This window comes from Sciurus vulgaris (genome assembly GCF_902686455.1).
Source record: "Sciurus vulgaris genome assembly, chromosome: X".
Taxonomy (NCBI): Eukaryota; Metazoa; Chordata; class Mammalia; order Rodentia; family Sciuridae; genus Sciurus; species Sciurus vulgaris.
In genome coordinates this window covers 95,837,254-95,852,320 of record NC_136471.1, presented here as the reverse complement: position 1 = coordinate 95,852,320, position 15,067 = coordinate 95,837,254, and the positions used below count along the sequence as shown (strand labels likewise).

The 15,067-nt window shown below is 35.7% G+C and overlaps 1 protein-coding gene across 1 annotated transcript; it reads right to left on the bottom strand.

Moving 5' to 3' along the window:
- Positions 1 to 3,307: 3,307 nt before the first annotated feature.
- Positions 3,308 to 4,278, bottom strand: LOC306651001 (small ribosomal subunit protein eS25-like). The gene has a single exon (XM_079123557.1). The coding sequence runs from the start codon at positions 3,874 to 3,876 to the stop codon at positions 3,463 to 3,465; it is 414 nt and encodes a 137-aa protein (XP_078979683.1). The 5' UTR covers positions 3,877 to 4,278; the 3' UTR covers positions 3,308 to 3,462.
- Between the last annotated feature and the right edge of the window lie 10,789 nt (positions 4,279 to 15,067).

Below are 15,067 nucleotides of genomic sequence, written 5' to 3'. Positions count from 1 at the left end.
TCTAAAATATTTTGCCCATTTTTTAGATGGGGTCAGACTCTGTTACTCAGGCTGGTCTTGAACTCACTGGCTCAAGTGATCCTCCTGCTTCAACCTCCTAAGTAGCTGGGACTACAGACATGTAGAATCATGCCCAGTTATCTGCCCATTTTTTAATTTTTAATTTTATTTATTTTTTGATTCATTGAACACCAATGGGGTACAACTTTTCATTTCTCTGGTTGTGCATGATGTAAAGTCACACCATTCATGTAATTATACGTGTATATAGGGTAATGATGTTTGTCTCATTCCATTATCTTTCCTTCCCCCTACCCCCATCCCTCCCCTCATTTCCCTATATACAATCCAACATTCTTCCATTCTTCCCTTACCTCTCCCCTGCCTGTTATGTACTAGCATCCACTTATCAGAGAAAACATTCAGCCTTTGGTTTTTGGGGATTGACATATTTCACTTAGCATGATATTCTCCAACTCCATCCATTTACCTGCAAATGCCATAATTTTATTCTTTATGACTGAGTAATATTCCATTGTGTATATACACCACAATTTCTTTATCCATTCATCTATTTAAGGGCATCTAGGCTGGTTCCACAATCTAACTATTGTGAATTGAGCTGCTCTGAATATTGATGTGGCTGCATCACTCTAGTATGCTGATTTTAAGTGAGATAGCTGGGTCAAATGGTAAGTTCATTCCAGATTTTCTGAGCAATATTCATACTGCTTTCCAGAGTGGCTGCACCAATTTGCAATCCCACCAGCAAAGTATGAGTGAACCTTTTCCCCCACATCCTCACCAACACCTATTGTTGCTTGTATTCTTGATAATAGCCATTCTAATTGGGGTGAGATGGAATCTTAGGGTTTTGATTTGCATTTCTCTAATTCCTAGAAATGTTGAACATTTTTTCATGTATCTGTTGATTGCTTGTATATCTTCTGTGAGGTGTCTGCTCAGTTCCTTACCCCATTTTTTGAATGGGTTATTTATGTTTTTAGTGTAAAGTTTTTTGAGTTCTTTATAAATCCTGTAGATTAGTGCTATATCTGAAGTACATGTGGTAAAGATTTTCTCCCACTTTGCAGGCTCTCTCCATGTTATTGATTGCTTCTTTTGCTGAGAAAAAGCTTTTTAGTTTGAATCCATTCCATTTATTGATTCTTGCTCTTATTTCTTGCACTTTGAGAGTCTTGTTAAGGAAGTCTGGTCCTAAGCCGACATGATGAAGATTTGGGCCTACTTTTTCTTCTATTTGGTGCAGGGCCTCTGGTCTAATTTCTAAGTCCTTGATGCATTTTGAGTTGAGTTTTGTGCAGGGTGAGAGATAGAGGTTTAATTTCATTTTACTGCATATGGATTTCCAGTTTTCCCAGCATCATTTGTTGAAGAGGCTATCTTTTCTCCATTGTATGTTTTTGACACCTTTGTCTAGTATGAGATGACTGTATTTATGTGGGTCTGTCTCTGTGTCCCCTATTCTGTACCATTGGTCTACCTGCCTATTTTGGTGCAAATATCATGCCGTTTTTGTTACTGTTGATCTGTAGTATAGTTTAAGGTCTGGAATTGTGATACCTCCTGCTTCATTCTTCCTGCTAAGGATTGCTTTAGCTATTCTGGGTCTCTTATTCTTCCAAATGAATTTCATGATTGCTTTCTATAAGGTACGTCATTGGGATTTTAATTAGAATCACATGAATCTGTATAGCGCTTTTGGTAGTATTGCCATTTGGACAAAACTAATTCTCACTATCCAAGAAATGGGAGATCTTTCTGTTTTCTAAGGCTTTCTTTAATTTCTTTCTTTAGTGTTCTGTAGATTTCATTGTAGAGATCTTTTACCTCTTTTAGATTGCTTCCCAAGTTTTTTTTTTTTTTTTTGAGGCTATTGTGAATGGGGTAGTTCTCCTTTCTCTTTCAGAGGATTCATCAATTATGAATAGAAATGCATTAGATTTATAAGTGTTGATTTTATATCCTGCTACTTTGCTGAATTCATTTGTTAGTTCTAGAAGTTTTGTGGTGGAATTTTTTAGATCCTATGAATATAGAATCGTGTCATTGGCAAATAGTGATAGTTTGAGTTCTTCTTTTCCTATTCATATCCCTTTAATTTCTTTGGTCTGTCTAATTGTTCTGGCTAGAGTTTCAAGGATGATATTGAATAGAAGTAGTGAAAGAGCATCCCTGTCCTGTTCCAGATTTTAGAGGGAATGCTTTCAGTTTTCTCCATTTAAAATGATGATGGCCCTGGAGTTAGCATAGATAATCTTTACATTGTTGAGGTAAGTTCCTAATATCCCTATTTTTTCAAGTGTTTTGAGCATGAAGGGGTGCTGTATTTTATCAAATGCTTTTTCTGCATCTATTGAAATAATCATGTGATTCTTAACTTTAAGTCTATTGATATGGTGAATTACATTTATTGATTTCCAGGTGTTGAATCAATCTTGCCTCCCTGGGATGAACCCAACTTGATCATGGTGCACTATATTTTTAATGTTTTTGTATGCAGTTTACCAGAATTTTGTTAAGAATTTTTGCAGGGCTGGGGAGATAGCTCAGTCGGTAGAGTGCTTGCCTTGCAAGCACAAGGCCCTAGGTTCGATCCCCAGCACCGCAAAAAAAAAAAAAAAAAAAAAAAAGAATTCTTGCATCTATGTTCATCAGGGATATTAGTCTAAAGTTTTCTTTTCTTGATGTGTCTTTTTCTGCTTTTGGTATCAGGGTGATACTAGCTTCATGGAATGAGTTTGGAAGGGTTCCCTTCTTTTCTATTTCATGGAATACTTTGAGGTGTATTGAAATTAGTTCTTCTTTGAAGGTCTTGTAGAACTTGGCTGAGAGTCCATCTGGTCCTGGGTGTGGTTGGTAGGCTTTTCATGGCTTCTTCTATTTCATTGCTTGAAATTGATCTTAAAAATTAAATTGTATATGTCCTCCTGATTCAGTTTGAGTGAATCAAATGTTTCTAGATTTGTTGATGTCTTCAACATTTTCCTATTTTGTTGGAGTATAGTTTTACAAAATAGCTTCTAATTATGTTTTGTGTTTCAATAGTATCTGTCATGATATTTCCTTTTTCATCACAAATTTTAGTAATTGGAGTTTTCTCTCTCCTTTTCATTAGTGTGGCTAAGGGTTTATCACTTTTGTTTATTTTTTCAAAGAACCAACATTTCGTTTTGCCAAATTCTTTAATTTCTTTTGTTTCAATTTCATTTATTTCAGCTCGGATTTTAATTACTTCCTCTATTCTGCTACTTTTGATGTTGATCTGTTCTTTTTCTAGGGCTTTGAGATGTAATATTAGGTCATTTATTTATTGACTGTTCTTTTATTGAATGCACCATGCAATGAATCTTCCTCTTAGTTCTGCTTTCATAGTGTCCCCGAGATTTTTTTTTATTTATTAAGTTTTATTTTTCCAAATGTACAGTTGATTGGACCTTTTCATGCATCTTCACCAGCAGCTGGGGTATGTCCACCTTTGATATTTCTGGTGTAAATTACTTGAACTCTGTGCTTTGAAACCAGTTTGATAAGTCCTTTACTGTGGAGCTCCTGAAGGGCTGCCCTGGTCAGGGAACCTTGAATCTTTAGTCTCTCAGAGACAATAGCTGGAGTTATAAGCTTATAGTTGGTAACTTCCTTATAGAGTTTATCATAAGTAGCTTTGTCAAACAAGACTAGATTGTTGAGCTTGTCTTGAACTTTTACTTTGGACCACTTCTTCTTTTTGGCTCTGCCCCCAGATTTGTTCCCTGGGTCTTTGTCTTTCTTGGCTGACTTTCTGGCATCTTTCTTCTTGTCATCCTTGGCTGACTTTCTGGCATCTTTCTTCTTCTTGTCATCCTTGGGTGGCATCACGAAGGCTGGAGAGCAGCAGCAGTTACTACAGCCTCATCAAGATGTCGGACAAAAAGTCTCCCCGAGATTTTGATATGTTGTATCACTGTTCTTGTTTACCTCCAAGAATTTTTTTATCTCCACCCTGATGTCTTCTGCTATCCGTGCATCATTCAATAGCATATTAGTCTACAGGTGTTGGAGAAGTTTCTATTTTTATTTTATCATTCATTTTTAATTTCATTCCATTATGATCTGATAGAATGCAAGGTAGTATCTCAATTTTTTAATATTTGCTAAGAGGTGCTTTGTGGCATAACATGGTCTATTTTAGAGAAGGATCCATGTGCTGCTGAGAAGAAAGTGTATTTGCTCATTGATGGATGGAATATTTTATATATGTCTGTTAAGCCTAAGTTATTGATTTTTGTTTAGAAGATCTGCCCAGTGGTAAGAGAGTTGTGTTAAAATCACCCAGTATTACTGTGTTGTGGTCTATTTGGTTCCTGAAATTGAGAAGGATTTGTTTGACGTACATAGATGCTCCATTGTTTGGGGCATAAATATTTACGATTGTTTTGTCTTGTTGATTTATGTTTCCCTTAAGCAGTATTAAATGTCCTTCCTTATCCCTTCTGACTAATTTGGCTTGAAGTCCACTTTATCTGATATGAGGATGGAAACCCCTGCTTTTTTACTGAGTCCATGTGTGTGGTATGTTTTTCCCCATCCTTTCACCTTCAGTCTGTGGATGTCTTTTCCTATGAGATGCGTCTCTTCAAGGTAGCATATTGTTGGGTCTTTTTTTAAACCCTATCTGCTAGTATACATCTTTTGATTAATGAGTTTAGGCCATTAATATCCAGTGTTATTATTGAGATATGATTTGTATTCCTGGTCATTTTGGCTTATTTTTTTTAACTTGACTTGGTTTCTCCTTTGATTGGCTTTTCCTTTAGTGTAGTTCCTTGCTTTGCTGACTTTCATTGTTGTTTTTCATTTCCTCCTCATGGAATATTTTGCTGAGAATGTTCTGTAATGCAGTCTTTCTATTTGCAAATTCTTTTAACTTTTTTTATCATGGAAGAATTTTATTTCATCATCAAATCTGAAGGTTAGTTTTGCTGGGTAGAAGATTCTTGGTTGGCATCCATGTTCTTTCAGAGCTTAAAATATGTTGTCCCGGGCCCTCCTAGCTATTATGGTCTGGGCTGAGAAATCTGCTGATATCTGTATTGGTTTCCCCCTATATGTAATCTGATACTTTTCTCTCTCAGCCCTTAAAATTCTATCTTTATTTTGTATGTTGGGCATTTCATTATAATGTGCCTTGGTGTGGATCCACTGCAATTTTGTATTTGCTGTCCTGTAAGCCTCTTGTATTTGATTTTCCATTTCATTCTTCAGGTTTGGGAAATTTTCTGATATTATTTCATTGAATAGATTGTTCATTCCTTTGGTTTGTATCTCTGTGCCTTCCTCAATTCCAATAATTTTTAAATTTGGTCTTTTCATGTTATCCCATAATTCCTGGAAGATCTGTTCATGATTTTTTTACCAGCATTTCTGTGTGATCACCTTTATTTTCAAGATTAAATATTTTGTCTTCATTGACTGAGTTTCTTTCTTCCAAGTGATCTAGTCTGTTGGTGGTACTTTCTATTGAGTTCTTAATTTGGTTTATTGTTTCCTTCATTTCAAGGATTTCTGCTTGTTTTTTTCAGAATCTCTATCTCTTTATTGAAATGATCTTTTGCTTCCTGCATTTGCTCCTTTAACTGTTTATTGAAGTGATCATTCATTGCCTGCATTTTCTTCTTATATCATCCTTTACTTCATGGATCATTTTAATTACGTACATTCTGAACTCCTTTTCTGACATTTCTTCTACTGTACTGTCAATGAATTCTATTAATATAACATCTTTGTTGGGGTGCTTTCTTCCCTTGTTTTTTCATGCTGTTTGTGTATCTTCCCCTCTAGCAGTGTAGATCCAAGGCATTACCGTTTCCCCCCTATAGGTTTATAGCATCCCTGCAGGTTTCCAATACCTCACCTTAAGGGGAAGATCAATATTAGCAGCACACAATACAAACAATATGCAGCCTTAAACTAAATAGCCCCTATTAAGATGTTAAGACTATTGTTGTAATAAACAGATGATGAGTTCAATTATTATGTATAGCACAAACAGTAGGTTTGCAATAAGATCTACAATTTCTAATGGTGGACAAAGGATGGGGAGGGTTGTAGGATGTAATGATAATGGGATAAGAAGTGAGAATATAGAGGTACTAGATCATAGGAATAGTGAAAGCAGAATCAAAAGAAGTTGGTTGTTAGCCTGAGAAAAGAAAGAGACTCCGAGGAGACAGATAAATAAGAAGAAAATGAGAAAATTAAAAAGATAAAATAAAAATTCTACAATAAAACTGTAATATACTATTCAAACCACCTAGTCTTCAGTAGCCTGATGCATGAAAGGTACTTGATAATGAACTTCTAATTTTCAGCAGGTGTCCCAGGATGAGAGCTGCCCCAACTAAAAATGGCAGCACCCAGTTCGGGGATAGTCCATGATGGCAGCAGAGGCGTCCCCATGTGTTGGTAGATGGGGAGCTGCAGTGCTGCACTGTAGATCCACATCAGGGGGCTGGGCCTGGGTGGGCCGGGCCTGGGAGGGGCCATTACTCTATCTGTCCATTTTTAAAATGAATTTTCTTATCCAGCATGGTAGCACATGCATATAATCCCAGCAGGTCAGGAAGCTGAGGCAGGAGGATAGCAAGTTCAAAGCCAGTCTCAGCAATTTAGCAAGGCCCCAAGCAACTTATAGTGATAAAGCACTCCTGGGTTCAATCCCTGATACCAAAATAAATAAATAAGTAAATAAAGAGTTGTCTTATTTGGTTGTAAGCATTCTTCTTTAAAAATATTTTTTTAGTTCTAGATGGGCATAATACCTTTATTTTATTTATTTTCATGTGGTGCTGAGGATGAAACTCAGTGCCTCACATGTGCTAGGCAAGCGCTCTATCACTGAGCTACAACACCAGCCCCTGTAAGCATTCTTTATATATCCTAGTTGTAAGTCTTTTGTTGGATATATATTTTGCAAACATTTTCTCCCACATTTGCCTTTTCACTTAAGTAATGGCAAAATATTTTAATCTTAGTCTAATTCATTTTTATTGACAGATGATAGTTGTATATCTTTATGGGTTGCAGTGTGATGTTTTAGTACATTTATACATTGTGTATTGATCAACTCAGGATACTTATATTATCCATCATCTCAAACATTTATCATTTCTTTATGATGAGAACATTCAAAATTCTCTCTTCTAGCTATTTTAAGCCATCTAGTACAAGGGTGTTTATTAGAAGCACCCTTCTATATAATAGAACACCAGAAATTATTCCTCCCATCTATGATTTTGTACCCATTGACCAGTCTCTCCTAGTCACCCCTTCTCCTTCACATTCCCCAACCTCTGTTAACTACTATTCTGCCATCTACTTGTATGAGCTCAGCTTTTTTAGATTAAAAATGAGTGAAATAATATGGTATTTGACTTTCTGTGTCTGACTCATTTCATTTAGCATTATACTCTCCAGATCTACCCATGCTACCACAAATGATATGACTTTTGTCCCTTTATTAATCACTGAATACTATTCCATTGTGTATATATAAAAAATTTTTAAAAATCCATTCATCTTTCAGTGGACACCTTGGTTGATTCCATATCTTGGCTATTGTGAATAGTGCTGTAATAAGTATGGGAGTGCAGGTATCCTTTTGATATACTACTCTTATTTCATTTGGATATATATTCAGTAGTGAAATTGCTGGATCATATGATAGTTCTATTTGAGAAACCACCATATGGTTTTCTGTGATGACTGTACTAATTTATATTTCCCCTAATAGTGTATAAGGTTTTCCCTTTCTCCACCCCCTCATCAGCATTTGTCAGTTCTCATCTTTTTCATTATAGTGATTCTTACTGGAGTGAAACGATATTTCATTTCACTTTGAATTTACATTTCCCTGATGATTAGTGATATTGAGCTATTTTCCATATTCTTGGCCACTAGTATATCTTCTATTTTCTTTTATGGCTCGTACTTTTTGTTTCATGGTTAAGAAATTTTTGCAAGACCCAGTTTCATTAAAATTTACCCTATACTTTCTTCTGCAAGTGTTATGATATTGGCTCTTATGTTTGGTTCTATGATACACTTTTATTTAATTTTTATATTATATAAATCCTTTCTGAAAGAGTTAGGTTAATTCTTTCCCATATGGCTGTCCAGTTGTTCCAGCACCATTTCTCTTTGTTTTGCTGTGCTGGCAATGGAATCTGGGGCCTTATACATGTTAATCAAGTGCTCTATCACTGAGTTCCCCAGTTCTTAACAGTACCATTTTTTGAAAAGATAATACATTGAATTGTCTTGGCACTTCTATAAAACGGCAATTTTCTGAAAGTATTTCTGTGCTTTTTTTTTTTTTTTTTTTTTTGCCTTTTGTAATGCCACCACTCCAATTGATTTCTCTGTAGCTTCTGTATTGCCATAACATTAGTGATTGCTGTAGCTTTCTATGAAGACAAGAAGTTAGGGCTGGGGGGATAGCTCAGCTGGTAGAGTGCTTGCCTTGCAAGCACTAGGCCCTGAGTTCAATCCCCAGTACTGCCAAAAAAAAAAAAAAAAAAAAAGACATGAAGTTACAGTGTACATGGTTCAGTGTTATTTTCCACAATTGTTTTGACTATATAAATTTTAGAATCTGTTTATTTTTACCATGAAAAACCTGGGATTTTGATTTAGGTTCAGCCAAATCCATATATCTATATGAAAAGAATTGACATCTTAATACTGAGTTTTTATATCCATTAACATGTTATTTTTCCATTTATTTAGATCTTTCTCTCAGTAGTGTTTGTAGTTTCCTAGAATATAATTCTTAACACATTTTGTCAAATATTTCCATATACATTTCATATGTCTATGCTGTTTTAAATGGTATTAGTTATTTTTAAATTCCAATTTCTAGTAATTATTTGCTACCATATAGAAATACAATTGACATCTGTATGTTGATTTTCTATCACATAACTTTGCAAAACTCATTTATTATTTGGAGTAGATTTTTTATGTAGATTCTATAAACTTTTCTACATAGACTAACATGTCATCTGTGAAAAATGATGGTTTCACTTAACTTCTTTCCACTATAGTTGCCTTTATTTCTTTTCTTGTATTATTTCACTGACTAAAACCTACAGTATAGTGTTGAATAGAACTGGTCAGAGTGGATATCTTTGCTTTTTTCTTATCTCAGAAGAGTATGATATTGATGTAAGATTTTCATACATGCTCTTTATCAGGTTCATGACTTACCTCTATACCTATTTTTTTTAAAAAATCAGAAATAGGTGTTGAATTTTATTAAATGCTTTTTCTCCATCTTTCAAAATAATCAAATGATTTTTTTTTTTTTTTTTTTGGTTTTTCTCTTCAGTTTCTGGGTGGTACCTGTAGGCAGGTGGGGCACAGCTAAAGGAAGTAAGTCACTGGGGCATGCCCTTGGGGATTATATCTTTTCTTCCTGGCTTCTTCCTCTTTCTCTCTTTACTTCATGGCTTGTATGAGCTCAGCAGCTTTCATCCACCATACCCTGTGCCATGATATTTTGCCTCACTTATGTCCAGAGAAATGGATCAGACTGACCATGATGGACTGAATATCTGGAACCATAAGCCCTAAGTAAACTTTTCCTTGTCTAGGTTGTTCTTATTGAGTATTTGTTTACAGTGTCAAAAAGCTGAATAACATGGGGATATTCTGTAGATTTCTATTTCTTTGTCTGCTTTTGTTATCATGGTAATGCAAGGCTCGTAGAATGAGTTGGGAAGTGGTCCCGGTTCTGCAAGGATTTTTATGGAAATGGTGTTATATCTTTACTTAATGTTCAATACAATTTCCAGTGAAGCCATTGGGTCTTAGAATGTTTTGGGGGAAGGCTTGTGCTGACAGGGCAATTATTTTTAATAGTCATATAAAGCTATTCAGGTTATCCTTTCTTCTTCATTTAGCTTTGATAGCTTATATCTTTCCAAGAATTTGTCTATTTCATGTAAGTTTTCTAATTTGGGAGAGCATAAAGTTATGCCTCACATTCTCTTTTTATCTGTAAAATCTGTAGCAGTGTCCCTGCTCTCATACCTTTTTTTGATACTGATGTTTGAACCCAGGTGTGCTTAACCACTTAGCCACATCTGCAGCCCAATTTTTACATTTTTTATTTGAAAAGAGGCCCTCACTAAGATACTTAGGGCCTCCCTAAGTTTCTGAAGCTAGCTTTGAACTTGTGGTCCTCCTGCCTCAGCATCTGGAGTTGGGATTATAGCCATGTGCTACCATACCCAGCCTTGCTCTCATTCTTTTTTAAAATTTTTTAGTTGTAGATGGATGCAGAACCTTTATTTTATTTATTTATTTTTATGTGGTGCTGAGAATTGAATCCAGTGCCTCATACATGTTAGGCAACCACTCTACCACTGAGCTACATCCCCAGCCCTCTCATTCTTGATATTGGTAATTTGCATCTTCTATCATTTTCTTCTGGTAAATACATATACATTTTTATCAATTTTGTTGATTTTCTCATATAATCAGCTTTTTCTATCACTGATTTTTTCCCATTGTTTTTCTGTTTGGAGTTTTATTGATTTATGCTTTTTTTCCTTATTTCTTTTCCTGCTTATTTTGAGTTAAATTTGCTCTTTTTACAGTTTCTGTGGTTGAAGCTGATGATATTAATTTGAGACTTTTCTTCTTTTGTGTTGCAAGTCTTTAGTGACAGAAATTATCCTCTATCTTTAATGGTATCACATATCTTTTGATTTGTTGTTTTTACCTTTTCAAAATACTTCTTAACTTGCCTTGGGATTTCTTCTGTGATTCATATATTATTCATATCAGTTTTATTCAATATCCAAACATTTGAGAATCTTCTCCATATATTTTCTAATGATTTCTAACTTAATTTCACTGTGGAAAAAATATTTTGTGTGACTTGAATACTTATAAATTAATTGAGACTTCCTTTTCAGCCTGAATATGGACTGCACCCATGAAGTTTCATACGTACTTGTAAATAATGTGTATTCTGCTATTGTTGTGTGACATGACGTATAAATGCAAATTAAGATTTTTGATAGTATAGTTCTGGTCTTTGGCAGACATATCAATTGATATATATTCATTCCATCAATTATTGAAGGAGAGGTGCTGAATTCTTCAACTAAAATTGTGCTTTTGTCTATTCATCCCTTCAGTTTTACAAGTTTACATTTTCTCTGTATTGACATTCTGTTATTGGATAAACAGGCATTTAGGATTATTATGTTCTCTTGTTGAGTAGATACATTTGTCATTATGAAATGATTTGTCCTAGTAAAAATGTTATATATTATAGCCACTCCATTTTCCTTTTGACCAGTTTGAGCAAGTATATATATTCATACACACATATACTATGTGTGTGTGTGTGTGTGTGTGTACTGTGTGTCATCTGTATACAGATGTGTCTACATATGTGTGTATATACACATATATGTGATTTTAAACCTTGCAAAAGTTATAAAGATAACAGTAGTTTAACATCATGCATAGTCCTGGTCAATTTTATCAAAATTAAAAATGATTAGAACTACAGACTGAGTGGAAATCTTTCCCATTATTTTACTACTAACTGCAAGTTTTAGAGGCCCCTAGGACCACTGTTACTAGAACTCACAGTATTCTGAAAAGCCATTATTATACTCACTTCTTGCATAGACATCCTGGAAGCAGCAAGACACATAGGGCAGTCTAGGAGAGACAAGGCATGAAACTTCCAGTTGTACTTTCCCAGCAGAATCATGAAAATAGTACTTGTTTCTACTAGCAATGATACATTGTCATACATGGAATATTGCCAACCAGGTAACTTACCTGATTCTTGATGTCCAGAGTATTTAAAGAGTTGGTCACAGACATGGCTGAGTGCCTGAATGGTTGACTTTAGTTTCCAGCCCTTACAGAGGTGTAGTTGATAGTTATGACTCAAGTTTACCAGGTAATCAAAGACATACTTTGACAGGACATTCCAAGGACTTAGAGGTTATCTTCTAGAAGCCAGAGACAAAGAGCCAAATCTTCATTGAATAAGGTTGATCCTTTATTGTACTCTGACCTTTTTCTGTTCCAGTATCCAATCCAGGATATCATATTGCACCTAGCTGTCATATTTCCCAGTCTCTTCTAATCTATAGTGGCTCATTTTTCATGACCTTGACAATAGTCATGTATACCGTAGAATGTCCCTCACTTTGAGTTTGTCTGATGTTCTATTATGAAAAGATTGAGGCTATGAATTTGGAAAATGAATATGATAGAGGTCATGTGCCCGTCTCATTACATTATTTCAAATGATAGATGAAATCAACATGATTTATTACTAGTGATGTTAATCTTTATGCTGGTGTTTCCTGAGTTTTTCTGCAAAGTTACTGTTTTAGTCAGCTTTGCATTTCTGTGACCAAAATACCTGACAAGAACAACTTAGAGGAGAAGTTTTTTTGGGGGCTCAGAATTTCAGAGGTCTCTGCCCATAGATGGCCAACTCCATTGCTCTGGGCCCAAGGGGAAGAAGCATTATGGCAGAAGGGCCTTATAGGAAAGGTGCTCAGTTCATGGTGTGGTCAGGAAACAGAGAGTGGGGCAGGGGACCACAGGGAAGACGCACCCTTCCAGGGCACACCCTCAGTGACCCAACTCCTTCAGTCATGCTTTACCTACCTACAGTTACCACAAAGTCAGTCCATTTAAACTAGGATGGGCTGACTAGATTCCAGCTCAGACAATCCAGTCATTTCACCTCCTAACATTCCTGCATTAACACAGGAGCTTTTGTGTGTCACCTTAAATCCAAACCATAGCAATTATTTTTCCTCTTTCCATGTATTTTTTGTGGTATTGTGGATCAAACCCAGGGCTTGGCATGTGATAGGCAAGCACCCTACCACAGAGCTATACCCCCAACCCTTCTTTCCATACTTTTTAATGGAAACCAGTAAAAGTCCTGCTCACATTAAAAGGGAATGAAATAAAATTCCACCTTCTGAATGGAGGGATATTAAAGAGTTTGTAGTTGTATGTTAAAACTATCACAGGGAACCTAAATGGCTAAGGAAAAATATTAAAGATCTTCCTTTTCCACGCACCTGCCATTGTTATGGGGTGCAACTTAAGAACAGACCGGTCACCACTGAGAAGTACAAATTTGAGAGTCTTTATTAAGCTGGCCAACTGACTGTCTCACACAATGCCCCAAAAAATGACTGTTGGGAGAACAGCCCCGACCACAGGGTTGTAGGGGTTCTTATACCAAAAATCACATCAATCATCGCCTGTATATCATCTTCTGTAAAGTGTCTGTCCAGTTCCTGGGCCCATTTATTGATGGGGTTCTTTGTATTTTTGGTATAAAGTTTTGTAAGTTCTTTATAAATTTTGGAGATAAGTGCTCTATCTGAAGTGCGTGTGGAAAAGATTTTCTTCCACTCTGTAGGCTCTCTTTTCACATTATTGATTGTATCCTTTGCTGAGAAAAAGCTTTTTAGTTTAAACCCATCCCATTTATTGATTCTTGCTCTTATCTCTTGTGCTTTGGGAGTCTTGTTAAGGAAGTCTGATCCTAAGCCAACATGATGAAGATTCAGGCCTACTTTGTCTTCTATTTGGTGCAGGGTCCCTGGTCTAATTCCTAAGTCCTTGATGCATTTTGAGTTAAGTTTTGTGCGGGGTGAGAGATAGAGGTTTAATTTCATTTTACTGCATATGGATTTCCAGTTTTCCCATCACCATTTGTTGAACAGGCTATTTTTTCTCCATTGTATGTTTTTGGCACCTTTGTCTAATATGAGGTAACTGTATTTATGTGGGTCTGTCTCTGTGTCTTCTATTCTGTACCTGTCTATTTTGGTCCCAATACCCTGCTGTTTTTGTTACTATTGTTCTGTAGTATAGTTTTGGGTCCACCTTTTGACCCAGTTATCCCACTCCTCATTTATACCCAAGGGACTTTACAGAAGATGATATACAGGCAATTAATAAATACATGAAAAAGTGTTCAACATCTCTAGTAATTAGAGAAATGCAAATTAAAACAACTCTAAGATTTCATCTTATTCCAATTAGAATAGGTATTATCAAGAACACAAGCAGTAATAGATGTCGGTGTGGATGTGGGGAGAAAGGCACACTTTTACATTGCTGGTGGAGTTGCAAATCGGTGCAGCCACTCTGGAAAGCAATGTAGAGATTCAAATAGTGATTTTTTAAAAAATTTCCCTCATTGCTTTCACATTTGTTAATTGGGATTCTGTAAGGAAGGTTTGTCTTTTCTCTGGTATTCATTCATTCATTCATTCAAAATTTTATTTGTATTATTATGAATGAATGGACATCTATTTTATTCTTTGTATAATAATCCAATACTACATTATTATGTGACACAAGTTGTTATAGGTTTGGCTATTAGATCTTTCAGGTTGACTAGTATCACTGCTACATGACCCCATCCTTTTATTGGGAGGAAGGCACTTCCTTCCTTTCTGGAACTATAAGATAGTCCAGGCATAGATTCTATGTTCCCTGCCCCAGACCCAGAATCAGCTATTTCTTTTGCCAAGGGGTGTTTTTCCCTTTGCTGTAATCTGGCATTTAGAAAACAAGCTAATGACATTAGGTATGTTCTTTTAGGCTGTCACTGTATGTATGCACTCTAACCCATGTGTATATATTTATTTTTTTGTATTTAATTTGAAAGCATATATAAATACATACTGATATCTCTGACTTAAACCAGCACAATGGGTTTCCTTCTAGTCTTCTCCCTGCCTTTGTTTATTTGTATTTATTTCTCTGAAAGTAAAAAAAAAAAAATACCAGTTGACTACATTTTTATGGTGGTTTTGGGCTTCTCTATTATGTTCCACTGACCTGTTTCTAGCTTTTTGTCAATACCACACTTTTTTGTGGGGGTTCCAGGCATTGAATTCAGAGGCACTTGACCACTGAGCCACATCCCAGCCTTTTTTTGTATTTTATTTGGAGACAGGGTCTCACCGAGTTGCTTAGCACCTCAGCATTG